Source organism: Pan troglodytes, chromosome 3 (assembly GCF_028858775.2).
Source record: "Pan troglodytes isolate AG18354 chromosome 3, NHGRI_mPanTro3-v2.0_pri, whole genome shotgun sequence".
NCBI lineage: Eukaryota > Metazoa > Chordata > Mammalia > Primates > Hominidae > Pan > Pan troglodytes.
Window position 1 is genome coordinate 134,559,806 of NC_072401.2, and position 13,540 is coordinate 134,573,345.

The 13,540-nt window shown below is 39.4% G+C and overlaps 1 protein-coding gene across 2 annotated transcripts in view; it reads left to right on the top strand.

The window, feature by feature from the left end:
• The first annotated feature begins 573 nt into the window (after window positions 1–573).
• PCDH10 (protocadherin 10) overlaps window positions 574–13,540 on the top strand; it is a 58,870-nt gene continuing 45,903 nt past the window's right edge. For both annotated transcript variants that reach the window (XM_016952221.3, XM_001134989.5), the window contains exons 1-3: window positions 574–3,581; window positions 5,139–5,197; window positions 5,749–5,855. In XM_016952221.3, the coding sequence (XP_016807710.1) occupies window positions 951–3,581; window positions 5,139–5,197; window positions 5,749–5,855 (2,797 nt within the window). In that variant the 5' untranslated portion in view covers window positions 574–950. The remainder of the gene's footprint in view (window positions 3,582–5,138; window positions 5,198–5,748; window positions 5,856–13,540) is intronic.

Sequence of the window (13,540 nt, forward strand, 5' to 3'; positions counted from 1 at the left end):
CATCGGCAGCTCGGTGGGTGGTGCTCCTGGGCGATTGGTTGGCAGAATGAGGGCGCTGCGCAAAAACGGAGAAGCCGAGCGCTCGGAGCTCAGAAACTGCCAGCCCAGACCACAGGCTCAGAGGCTGAAGCAGGAGGAAGGAAGGACTGGAAGGAAAAAGAGACAGGTTAGAGGGAAAGAGGCTTGGGAAGAAAACAGCAGAAAAGAAACTGCTCATTACACTTACAGAGAGGCAAGTAACGGTGGAGATGAGGACAGAGGGAACCAAGACTCTGAAAGACAAAAAATACAAATAGAGCGAAAGAGGAAAAAAATGTCAAGAAGAACATCCATCCGGAGAAATGAAGAGAATGAAAGTTTTAAGCTGCAGAGCCGTTCTGTGCTTTTCCGGCACAAAATTATATCGCTGATTTTAAGCCCTTTTGCATTTGCCAGCCGTTGACATTAAGAGGCATGTTTAACGGTGCCAACAGCATCTCCTTTTCCTTCTCCTCTTCCTCTTCTTCTTCTTCCTCCTCCTCCTCCTCTTTTTCCTCCTCCTCGTTCTCCTCCCATCAGCAAGAAGACAAACCGAGGACAGTCTTGAAATATCGAAATTTCCTCTTTGGGATTTGCCAGCGCCGCGTTGCGCCAAGACTGTCGGAATAAAGGACGCTGACTATTGTATTATTGTTATTTTATTAATTGGTCAGTGGAAAGATTACAGATGAGGAAAGGGGACGCCTGTCACCCTTCCTGTGCTAAGATTTAAAAAAGAAAATGAGGCTGGATTGCGGGAAGCTCTAAAATGAAGCAAAAGGAGTAAGATTTTTAAAGACAGAAAGCCACAGGAGCCCCCACGTAGCGCACTTTTATTTGTATTTTTTCAGATTTTTTTTTGTTTCGTGGTGGTGGGGGAGGTGATTGGGTGGCTGACTGGCTGCGGGAAGCTACTTCCTTTCCTTTTGGAGATGATTGTGCTATTATTGTTTGCCTTGCTCTGGATGGTGGAAGGAGTCTTTTCCCAGCTTCACTACACGGTACAGGAGGAGCAGGAACATGGCACTTTCGTGGGGAATATCGCTGAAGATCTGGGTCTGGACATTACAAAACTTTCGGCTCGCGGGTTTCAGACGGTGCCCAACTCAAGGACCCCTTACTTAGACCTCAACCTGGAGACAGGGGTGCTGTACGTGAACGAGAAAATAGACCGCGAACAAATCTGCAAACAGAGCCCCTCCTGTGTCCTGCACCTGGAGGTCTTTCTGGAGAACCCCCTGGAGCTGTTCCAGGTGGAGATCGAGGTGCTGGACATTAATGACAACCCTCCCTCTTTCCCGGAGCCAGACCTGACGGTGGAAATCTCTGAGAGCGCCACGCCAGGCACTCGCTTCCCCTTGGAGAGCGCATTCGACCCAGACGTGGGCACCAACTCCTTGCGCGACTACGAGATCACCCCCAACAGCTACTTCTCCCTGGACGTGCAGACCCAGGGGGATGGCAACCGATTCGCTGAGCTGGTGCTGGAGAAGCCACTGGACCGAGAGCAGCAAGCGGTGCACCGCTACGTGCTGACCGCGGTGGACGGGGGAGGTGGGGGAGGAGTAGGAGAAGGAGGGGGAGGTGGCGGGGGAGCAGGCCTGCCCCCCCAGCAGCAGCGCACCGGCACGGCCCTACTCACCATCCGAGTGCTGGACTCCAATGACAATGTGCCCGCTTTCGACCAACCCGTCTACACTGTGTCCCTACCAGAGAACTCTCCCCCAGGCACTCTCGTGATCCAGCTCAACGCCACCGACCCGGACGAGGGCCAGAACGGTGAGGTAGTGTACTCCTTCAGCAGCCACATTTCGCCCCGGGCGCGGGAGCTTTTCGGACTCTCGCCGCGCACTGGCAGACTGGAGGTAAGCGGCGAGTTGGACTATGAAGAGAGCCCAGTGTACCAAGTGTACGTGCAAGCCAAGGACCTGGGCCCCAACGCCGTGCCTGCGCACTGCAAGGTGCTAGTGCGAGTACTGGATGCTAACGACAACGCGCCAGAGATCAGCTTCAGCACCGTGAAGGAGGCGGTGAGTGAGGGCGCGGCGCCCGGCACTGTGGTGGCCCTTTTCAGCGTGACTGACCGCGACTCAGAGGAGAATGGGCAGGTGCAGTGCGAGCTACTGGGAGACGTGCCTTTCCGCCTCAAGTCTTCCTTTAAGAATTACTACACCATCGTTACCGAAGCCCCCCTGGACCGAGAGGCGGGGGACTCCTACACCCTGACTGTAGTGGCCCGGGACCGGGGCGAGCCTGCGCTCTCCACCAGTAAGTCGATCCAGGTACAAGTGTCGGATGTGAACGACAACGCGCCGCGTTTCAGCCAGCCGGTCTACGACGTGTATGTGACTGAAAACAACGTGCCTGGCGCCTACATCTACGCGGTGAGCGCCACCGACCGCGATGAGGGCGCCAACGCCCAGCTTGCCTACTCTATCCTCGAGTGCCAGATCCAGGGCATGAGCGTCTTCACCTACGTTTCTATCAACTCTGAGAACGGCTACTTGTACGCCCTGCGCTCCTTCGACTATGAGCAGCTGAAGGACTTCAGTTTTCAGGTGGAAGCCCGGGACGCTGGCAGCCCCCAGGCGCTGGCTGGTAACGCCACTGTCAACATCCTCATAGTGGATCAAAATGACAACGCCCCTGCCATCGTGGCGCCTCTACCAGGGCGCAACGGGACTCCAGCGCGTGAGGTGCTGCCCCGCTCGGCGGAGCCGGGTTACCTGCTCACCCGCGTGGCCGCCGTGGACGCGGACGACGGCGAGAACGCCCGGCTCACTTACAGCATCGTGCGTGGCAACGAAATGAACCTCTTTCGCATGGACTGGCGCACCGGGGAGCTGCGCACAGCACGCCGAGTCCCGGCCAAGCGCGACCCCCAGCGGCCTTATGAGCTGGTGATCGAGGTGCGCGACCATGGGCAGCCGCCCCTGTCCTCTACCGCCACCCTGGTGGTTCAGCTGGTGGATGGCGCCGTGGAGCCCCAGGGCGGGGGCGGGAGCGGAGGCGGAGGGTCAGGAGAGCACCAGCGCCCCAGCCGCTCTGGCGGCGGGGAAACCTCGCTAGACCTCACCCTCATCCTCATCATCGCGTTGGGCTCGGTGTCCTTCATCTTCCTGCTGGCCATGATCGTGCTGGCCGTTCGTTGCCAAAAAGAGAAGAAGCTCAACATCTACACTTGTCTGGCCAGCGACTGCTGCCTCTGCTGCTGCTGCTGCGGTGGCGGAGGTTCGACCTGCTGTGGCCGCCAAGCCCGGGCGCGCAAGAAGAAACTCAGCAAGTCGGACATCATGCTGGTGCAGAGCTCCAATGTACCCAGTAACCCGGCCCAGGTGCCGGTAGAGGAGTCCGGGGGCTTTGGCTCCCACCACCACAACCAGAATTACTGCTATCAGGTATGCCTGACCCCTGAGTCCGCCAAGACCGACCTGATGTTTCTTAAGCCCTGCAGCCCTTCGCGGAGTACGGACACTGAGCACAACCCCTGCGGGGCCATCGTCACCGGTTACACCGACCAGCAGCCTGATATCATCTCCAACGGAAGCATTTTGTCCAACGAGGTAAGGCTGAAGCTAAAGGACCACCATCTCTCATCTCCTCCATCAGAAAGCCTCCTCTAGCCCGGCCCTTGTATCTCTGGTGCACTGTATCTATTTTTAGGATATTAGCTTATGTGTATCGTTGTGGGAGCGGAGATGGGCGGTCACCTTCTCCCACTCCTTCGTGTGTAACCTAACTTTCGCGTTGTTCCACCCTTTCACATTTATTTTCATTCCGTCCCCTTGGTACTTTGCCACCTTGGAGCTCCCTCCTTTGCTCTTCCATCTTTCCTTTAAAACCTCAATTCCTGTCAGTCCTTTCCCTTCTCAGTAACCTGGGCATGAAGGGAAACTGCGTGAAGGGAGAGGGAAATGTGGAGGAGGGACTTACTTTCTAGCACTGGCAAAGGTCTTTTTTCTTTGCGTCTGTCCCAGGCATTAATAAAGTTGGCTCTATTTTGCTTTGTTTAACGATGCTTTTAGTCGCATGTACAAGTAAGCTATAGATTGTTTAACTTTACACAGTTGTCTAACCTCGAATGCATGTTTTAGTGAACAAGTTACCAGATCCTTGTCCTCTGAACTCGGGTTGCAAAAAAAGCCTTCAGTTCGGCTCTGGACAGCATTTACAGACGCTCTTGAAGCCGAGCGCCCACACAGTGTGAATTTGAATGAAGCTGCGTTGGCACAAACCCCTGTTAAGAGTAAACTAACGAAAGGCTTAAACAATTGTTGTCTTAAATATATCTTTTTAGCTAATAATCACCTTCTTGCCACTGTTTTGGATAAATCACTGCTGTTGGCTTTCTTCATAAAAGAATTTGGCTTGTCAATTCTGACTTCTTTTTAAAAGGATGGAGAAGTGACAAAGTTGGAGGGTGGGGGTTGGGGGGAGAACAAAGTTGGTTTATGTGAAAGCAAGCTTGGACCGGAAAGGTGTGTGGGTGGTAGAGGTGGGGAGGCGAATGCAGAGGGCCTTTGGAGGGGAAAAGAATGGGGGTGGGGGGGGCGGGCAGGATTATGAACTCCTTTCCTGGCAGGTTATTTTATTTGAGTCTTAGATATTATTAATTGACTTTCATGAATATTTGTACAGCTCATTTGTATCTTAAGCACATTTTGAAAATAAACAACAACATAATTCCATAAAATATCCAAACTTTTTGCTTATTGAGCGTGCTGTTTTTCTTGTGTCAACCAGTATGCACCTAAACACTTTTTTAAGCCACTGAAGAAAAAGACAGCAGAATATAAACAGGTTGACTCTGTTAGAGACAATATATATATGAGCTCTAGCCATGAGGTCATTTGCATTTTCTCTTTAAAACACACACACACATTTAAAGTTAGCCAATTTTTTTTTAACCTTTACAAGTGACTAAAATGTGGATTTAAGTGTCTCTGCATATCTCCCCTGCCCTTACAGAACAATCACTAGGATGAGGTTTTAGGAGAGCTTGGAAATTGATAAAAATATATACAATTACTTAAGCTAGATATAGTTCCTAACCTCAAAAGTAGACTGCTAGTTCAACCCATAGCATTCAAATGCTCTTGATTTATTTATTTTTTTCCTAGACTAAACACCAGCGAGCAGAGCTCAGCTATCTAGTTGACAGACCTCGCCGAGTTAACAGGTATGGACTCTTTTTCTCCCTAGCAGTAATGGACAATTTACAACCTAGGAAAAGTAGGAAGTAGGTATATTATTCTAAATTAAAATTAAAATGTACAAAATATTTTCAATTAAGGCAGGACATAAATATGAACTATATTGTGTTTCCTAGACAATACATTAAAAATTATACATTATATTTCATTTATATACAACGCTTAAACTATATTTGAATATTTTGTCAATTTACACTCCTACACAGCTTCCGATAGTCTTCCTCACTGTTCCAAATGTATATTTATATCTATTTTATGAAAATGATATAAACATGTATTTAGCTCCAATTATAGAGTAATGCCTAAACTTTACATGACTTAAGTGCTCAAAATGACTGTTAATCGATCATTTTTAAATAGTTAAGCTTAGGCTATAAAAACTAGCTTTATGCAGAAACAAAGCCAACTAAGAGGTCTGTGAGTCTGCAGCACCATCTGTGACCATGTGGTGGCAGAAGAATGTTTTCTGTGTTTCTTCACCTTTTTTATTCTAATATTCACATTTTTGTACTTCTAGTTCTGCATTCCAGGAAGCCGACATAGTAAGCTCTAAGGACAGTGGTCATGGAGACAGTGAACAGGGAGACAGTGATCATGATGCCACCAACCGTGCCCAGTCAGCTGGTAAGTGTGATCAAAGGGCAATCTAAATGCTAACTTTTATAGTTTTTGTTTTTAAAAATAAACCTAGGAAGGATGATGTCCTAGGCAATTTTCCACAGGTCTAATGCTGGTAACTCTACAGAAAAATAGTGTCACTCTACTTTGATAATTGCAGACTTAAAGAGAATTGTAAAAATGCGATGTTCCTTTGGAGAGTTAATGTTAGGAATTCATTGAGGAGAGTGTCAGAATACGAAATATATCTTGCTTATGTAATGTTCTTTAATGGACACATTGCATACAGAAAGACATAGCTCTCTCACCTGGTCCGGTTACCAGTCTTCAGTCAATTAAGGTATTCTTAAACTTGTTTATGGATGAGATAACTGAAGATGGATAAAATTGATTGACCTGCACAAGGTCACAAGAAGATAAATGGATGACTGAAGACTAGAATCCACATTTCTTGTTTTCCAGGGCAATGCATTTTACACACCACCAAGTATTGAATGAGAAAAGTAATGGTGATCAAAAGTCATTAATGGATTGAAAACAGAGTTTCTAATCTTGAGTCTTAGGCTTCAGAACCTTAGGTAATATGTGATAATGTGTATTTTTTGGAGTGTCCTCGGTTTCTTCATATTTTCAACAGGGTCCATGACACATCAAAAGGTGAACTCTGAGTATATTTGTTTGTGGGCTTGATGGTAGTCACTGATAGGTTTCAATGTGCTATATATTCATTTTATTTTACTTTTCTTTTTAGAAAGTCAAGTTTTATGAGATCCTGGTAACTCTTATTACTAATACTAAAAGGAAACTCTTACATGAAATAAAATATGTATGTTAAAATGAAAATGATTTAATAAACTTCTGGTGTCCTTCCTAATTTTTTGGTTTTCATCTTTGAAGGGTGTTTGTTGAATATTTTACTTTTTCTATGTAGTTTTGTGTTTATTTGACACATGAAGAAATAGAAAGGCTAGTCAACTTTTCTAACTCCTGAAAATGTCGATCTTAGACTGTCTCTGGGTTCAACTCTCTTGAGACTGGACCTTTATTTTACTTAATAATATAACCATAGAGTGATAGGTTCTTATTTTCAAGGTGATATTAGTCCTCGAGAGCACCCATTCCTTAACACACTTGTGGACCTCTGGATGGTGCTGAGGCAGTGTGTCAAAGGGCAGCGTACACCCCATGGTGGCCTGGCAGCAGTGGTTGCTACAAGCCTCTCACTTGGCTAATGTGTGCTGTGTCTGTGGCTGCCTTAGCCTTGGGAAACCCAGGCAGGAGGAAGGGAAAAAAGGCTGCTCAAGGGTCTCTTTATATTGCTGTGAGTCATTAATATGCAGGCCTAATGAGACTTGAGAACTGCCAAGAATCCCCGGAGGTCTCTGCCCCTTGCGGGCCTTCACGCTAAGTGAACAGAGCATCTATTTAGTGTCTGGGAACCTGACAACAAACCAGATCTTGCCAGAAGTTTATATGTGAGTACAAAGTCCCTTTCATTTTTGCCCTATATATGGCGTATGATTTATTGTTATCTTTAAAAACTGTACATTTAGCATTGCTCATTCGTGTTCTTTTTCAGAGTTTCTAATTTAACTGTCAACCTTTTAAAACTTTTAAAACAAAATGTTTAATGTTTTAAAAAGAGTATTTGTTGCATGTTTCTTTGGATGCATTTTACTCCTTTCCCACCCCACACGCCCCACTTTGTTTTTCCTGTAGCACTTCAATCTCAATGAACATTTCAATTAGTTTAGTCCCTCAGACATAACGACCCATAATAACCTAACTGAAGAAAGAGAAATGAATAAACATCTGCAAAAGAGCCAAATTTGGAAGATAGATGAGAACATATTCTTATCAGTGCATCTTCCCAGTAGCTACTTCATTTCACAGTCACTCAGTGTTACCATTTCTGTAATGTTTCTTTCAAATTATTGGAGATGTCAAAGCATTTAAAAGAATACTAAAATGTTAAAATGTGTTGTGGAAAACATTTCAGCCAGGCAGTTTTTGTTTTTATCAAAATGTTAAAAATTTTTTTGTATCTTTAAGTTCTTAAACATGTAAAAGTGTTACAGAATTAGCAATCCTTTTATGTATCTCATTAGTAGTTACACGGCAGCCACAACATACTGGGCACAATAATAGCTATTTTAGGATTGTAATAAAGCACTTACGTTAAGAAGTAACGTAATTGCACCTTTGTGTGCTGAATTGCAATCAGATTTAATGTCTAATTTTATTGTAAGAATGATTTTGAAGTGTTTTCTTTTTTAAGTATAAAACCTCAAATGCAGAGAATTAAAATGCATTTCCTTAAAGACTTTTTTCAATCCATACTGCTGTTATGTACTATAAACCTCACATCAAGCAGCTAGACTATTTCCAAAAATTTAAGCCCATTTCAGATAAATCTGTTTTATTTCATTGTAAAGCCAGATATTAATGATTTTCCAATTTTGCAAAATTAGGTAATATTACTCATAGCATAGCTTTCTAAGTTCAGGATAGGAAAAAAACATTGTGTTACAATTAGCAAATCTCACTTAACTAGGTTTTAGTAGGGAAAAGTTAGATTATCAAGCAAAACTAACATTGGAAAGATAGAGACTCCGAATTCTCTCTTTCAGTTTGTACCATATTCCACACTATAGTGTACAGACTATTTAGCTTAGTGCTTCACCTGTTTAAACTTCCTTTTTCTTTATTCCTATTTCTTTTTCTACATTAACATTATTCTGTATTATTTATTTAGATATGCCTTCTATTTATTCTTTTATGAATAGTTTTCTTTTTTTGTTCTATCTTCCACCCCCTCCTTCTTGCTTTTCTTTTTTCTAAGCCATTTGCCGTCACCAATGTTGTTCATAGAAGGGCTTTAAACACGAAGGCAGCTGCACAGAGAATCACATAAGCTTTTTCAGTTTTCCACTGCACCTGGCTCCATGTGTGAAATTCTTCGCCTTGACCACTGCTCTGTGGCACTTTCTTTCTATAGCCTTGTCAAGGTGCTTCCCGTTTTTTTCAGTGCACTATTGATGTATTGGTTAGATATGGCAGTAGTCCAAGGAGAAGTGGTAAATGCAGACATAAACCATCACAAGAGGAAAAACTGATTAATCACAGCTTAAACAGCCAAAGATTGGACTTTAAAGAAATATGTTTTCAACTTTATTATATCATTAGATTAAAGCATAATTATTTCTTCTATTTTAGGATACAGATAGAATATTTTAAATTGTATATTCTTAAACATTTTAATATTATTTGAGGTATATCTAAAGTGATCTGTTTAGTAGTGAGAGGTTGCTTTTTCCGTTATAAAATACCTACATTGTCAATAATGCTAAGCTTAATTATAGATTTATTTTTAATACCTTGTGCCTTTAAAAAAATATGTTGAAGAGAGAATCCTAATAAGTGATTGAATTACTTGTTAGACATTCTCTGAAAATTGTCAAATTTCTCTTCAATAATTTTTTCTTTCAGTTACAGGAGAACTTATCTTCCAAATATATTTAGTTTCTAACTAATTATAGATATAATGCATGGTCAAAATTTGGCTATGAATTTTAAAAATAAAGTGATTTGATTGGTCAGTAATTTCAAATTAGTAGATAAAATATATCATTGAAATGCATTGAGCCAGTGCATTACTACAATATCAGCAATAGAATTCTTGGTTTATTATAAACACAAATACCTATTTCCAAACTCCATTAAGAATTTAGATAATTGCCAAATTTGATTTTGGGTTTATATATAAAATGGATTTACACCAGTATTTATAAAACCTTATTCACTAGTGAAACTTTGAGCTGCAACTTGAAAATGTGGAGAGATTTATAACTGGAGGCAATATAGAAGACAAAATATTGAGAGAAAATGGTGAAAAATATATATATTTTTAAAGATTATTGGTAGGGAGAAAATTTTGATGGGCATATTTTGATTTTTTTCATGAGTGAGTTATGTTAATAACTATCTGCTTCAAAACCATGTTTTTCTAAAACATACTGCAATTTTTGTGGTTACAATTAATGTATTTTAAGTAGTTAAAAGAGGACTAGAAATCTTCTCAAAAAATGAAAAGTTTTATATCTTCTTTAAAATTAATTTATCATATTTGGAAAAAAATAAACGTTTTGAATGAAAGCTTGTTGCACAAAAAGAAATGTTCACACAATATTGTATTATGACAGTCACCAAAAAAGTAGCACAAATTGAATTCTAAAATTTTTGAAATCACAATTTGGTCTCAATGGAAATATCCACTGCCTGTGAGTACACAGGACAGGTTACTTGCCAGTTGAAAACCATGTACTTTAAAATTTGTCTAAATATATCTTTGCATAACAGGCAGTCTATCACGTCAGCTGTCATCCCTTGCAGAACAGATTATTTCTGAAAAGTGGAAAAAATAAATAACTAGAAAAAGAGATTGCAAGTAAAAGGTATATGTTGCAACATTTATTAGATATTACCAAAATTTCAAAACTGAGGTTTGGAATAATAGACATTGGAGACTCTGAAAGGTGGGAAGACTGAAGCCAGGTGAGGGATGTGAAATTATCTAATGAGTACAATTTACATTATTCAGGTGATAGTTACACTAAAAATCCAGACTACACCACCATAACAAAATTGCACTTGTATCCCTAAAGTCTATTTAATTGTTTTTTTAATTTAATTGAATTTTGGTCTGTAATTTTCTGTTGTAAAATCCCACAGTTTCCATAGTAAGGGCATTTGAATGAGAAAAAGAAAAATTAAGTTAAACTTATTAACTTTTGAGCTGCCAATTTGAGCTATTAAAAAATTGTAAGAGCAGTGTTAAAGTTATGCATTTTAACATATCCTAGCTACTGTAATATCTGGCATGCCTGTGCATCATAAAGTCATTTATCACAACAAAACTTAAATATGCCTCTGCTTACTTGGTAATTAAAGTACTATATTTAATGGGACTAGCGACAGGAGATAAAAGATAAAATGTTAGTTATACAGTATCTTCCGAAGGTGAGGAATCGTAGTGGAATAAATTTATATAGCTCTCAAACTATATAACTACATAACAAATGAAAAAATCAACTTTAATTAATTTTTCTGTTACTTATCTGAAGTTTATTGATTTACTATTTACGTTGTTTTAAATGTTTGTTTCTATGTCTGACTTTTCTTCCTGAGAAATAGGTACACTTATCAATAAAACTGGTGAAATATTTATGTACAATTTGAGCCACCTTACCTTTCCTTCTAGTTATATGAAGCTGTATATTATTACTAAAGGACTTCCACTTTAAAAGGATTAATTCATAGATTTATTAACAACATTATTTACATGTTTATTGTCTCTGTAGAGTGATACTGTTCATTTAACAAAAAACTTTTTCTATATCCTCACTTTTTTTTTTTGCCATGCACATGCTATAGTTTATTTTTAATACAGATTCTCAACTTGTGTGAACTTTACTACATAATCTAAGGAAATTTTAACCAAACTCAAATAATCGAAAGAGGCAGAAGAAAAACATACTTGCCAGATAGGAAAATAGGCACATTGGGGTATAAACTACATAAAAGTAATTTCTACCAAAATCAAGCAGTATCCTAATATATGTTGACATACTAGATTATTAAAATTATGTGTGGAATCGTCATATTCACAATTAGAAGAGTAGTTGGGCCTAGGTGCAAAAAAAATATGTGAAAGGTTGTATATTGCCTTGTCTAGCATATTTAAAATGATATGTAGTCGTCATGTGAAGAAAAATGATATTAGTTCTAATGTATATTGGAATGTAATTATATCAGCTATTCAAATTGAGTATATGTTTATTTTAAAAATAAATAATTGCTCATAATAATTTTACTCTTAAAGACGTTTCTACTATTAAAAAAATCTATGTTCCCCCATCATTCTATTAATAAATAGGCAGCAATTATCATGTCAAAGTATCAATCTTCTCTCTGGTTCTGTAGCCTCTACCTAGTTAGTATGTAAATGTGTATCAGGGACATTCTAGTTCCCTTTCTTTTTTTCGTTTCACATATCTTCTTGCAGAATTAGGATAAAGGAGTGAGCTTCTCTGGTGTCTAGTGAAACATTTACATGTTTTACATGCTGTTCTCAGTCAGATTCGTTAATCCCAGCTTCAGCTCACGTTTCCGTTCCTCAACAGTTCACTGATCAGTAATTTATTTCCAGACTTATACAGGAAAATTATCAGTGAAATATTATAATCAAAGTCAGACTTAGCATTCTACATAGTTTAATATAAAATTTTAAAAAAGTCATTATGCAATGAGATTAATATATGATAAGAAGCTTGGTGTTACTTTTTTAAATTTATGTAATTTGCTGTTCTTAACTCCAAAATACTAGAGTTAAGTATTAGATAATCTAGATAATCTAGATAGTGTTAGACAAACTAGAGTGTTCATAATTTTGAAAAATTATTTTATTTTATATATGCAGATAACATATACACAAATACACATAAATCAATATGTAACAGAATACTATCAGGAATTTAAAAACCAAAACTTGCTCAAGAGCTCAAATCACTTGTGATATTAATAGAAGTAACAATCAAGTATGTTCATTAAATAAATATTCTTTTGATTTAAAAAATGTTTTTCCAGACTGTGCATGGATTCGAGTTTCTTTTCTACAGACTAATAATATACTTTTGTTTTTCAAATTGATCCTCTTTTAAAATTTTTTTATTATTTTTTCTTTTTTTAAAATATTATTTAAAAAATAAAGTGGCCTACTAGGCACTGTCATTCCACACCCAGCCCCACGCCAGTGAGCCGGGGAGCTTCTTAGCCATTTAAAGTTTGAGAATAGGTTGAGATTGCTTTGGCCCTGTTTTAAAATATCTGATAGATATGTTACTATGTTTAGAAAAACATTAAAATGCTATTTTTGTTTATGTGTTTTTCTGTGTAGTGCTATATATATCAGCATTAATATCAAATAGTATTCTGTAGTGCTTGAAAATTCTTATGCTTTGCTTAAGAAACTGAATGACCTTTCTTGATCATAATCAGATAATATTTGTAATCTTGTCAATCTAAGGAAGACAATGAAATTTGAACTTGTCCTTTGAAATCTTGGTATTATAGGATTAGTAAGCAAACAACTCTTTGTTGACTAGGACAATTGTGTTCCACTATAGAGCAAGTAATAACGTATTTGTCAATAGTATCTGCAGTTGATTTACACTGCATTTGGTTACCTTGGTTTCATTAATTACAGTCATTTGTTCTGGATTTGTCTAAGGTGGTAAATAATAAGTGGTTTTTAGTAATATGGACTACCAGAGTGTCATTGAGGAATACCTTTAGGAAGTCATTTCCTAGAAACCTCGGAAAATATGCTTTTAGCTGCTAATGAAATTGTGTTTTATTCTTGTTTTTTACTGATTTTCCTCTGTGTATGCCACATTTCTGTTGAATTTCACTTTCTGCTTCATATTCAAATTTCATAATCTAAATATCATTTTTGGTGCTTGGCATATTTCTTATGTTTATTTGTTTTTAAGGAAAAAAGTCAGATATTTATCATTGTTAGGGATCATGGATTTTAAAGCTTTTACACCTTGTTGTTTTATCTGTTATGAACTTCACAAGAGATTTTTTAAAAGATGTCTACTATTTTTATTCACCATTTCCCAGTTATTTAA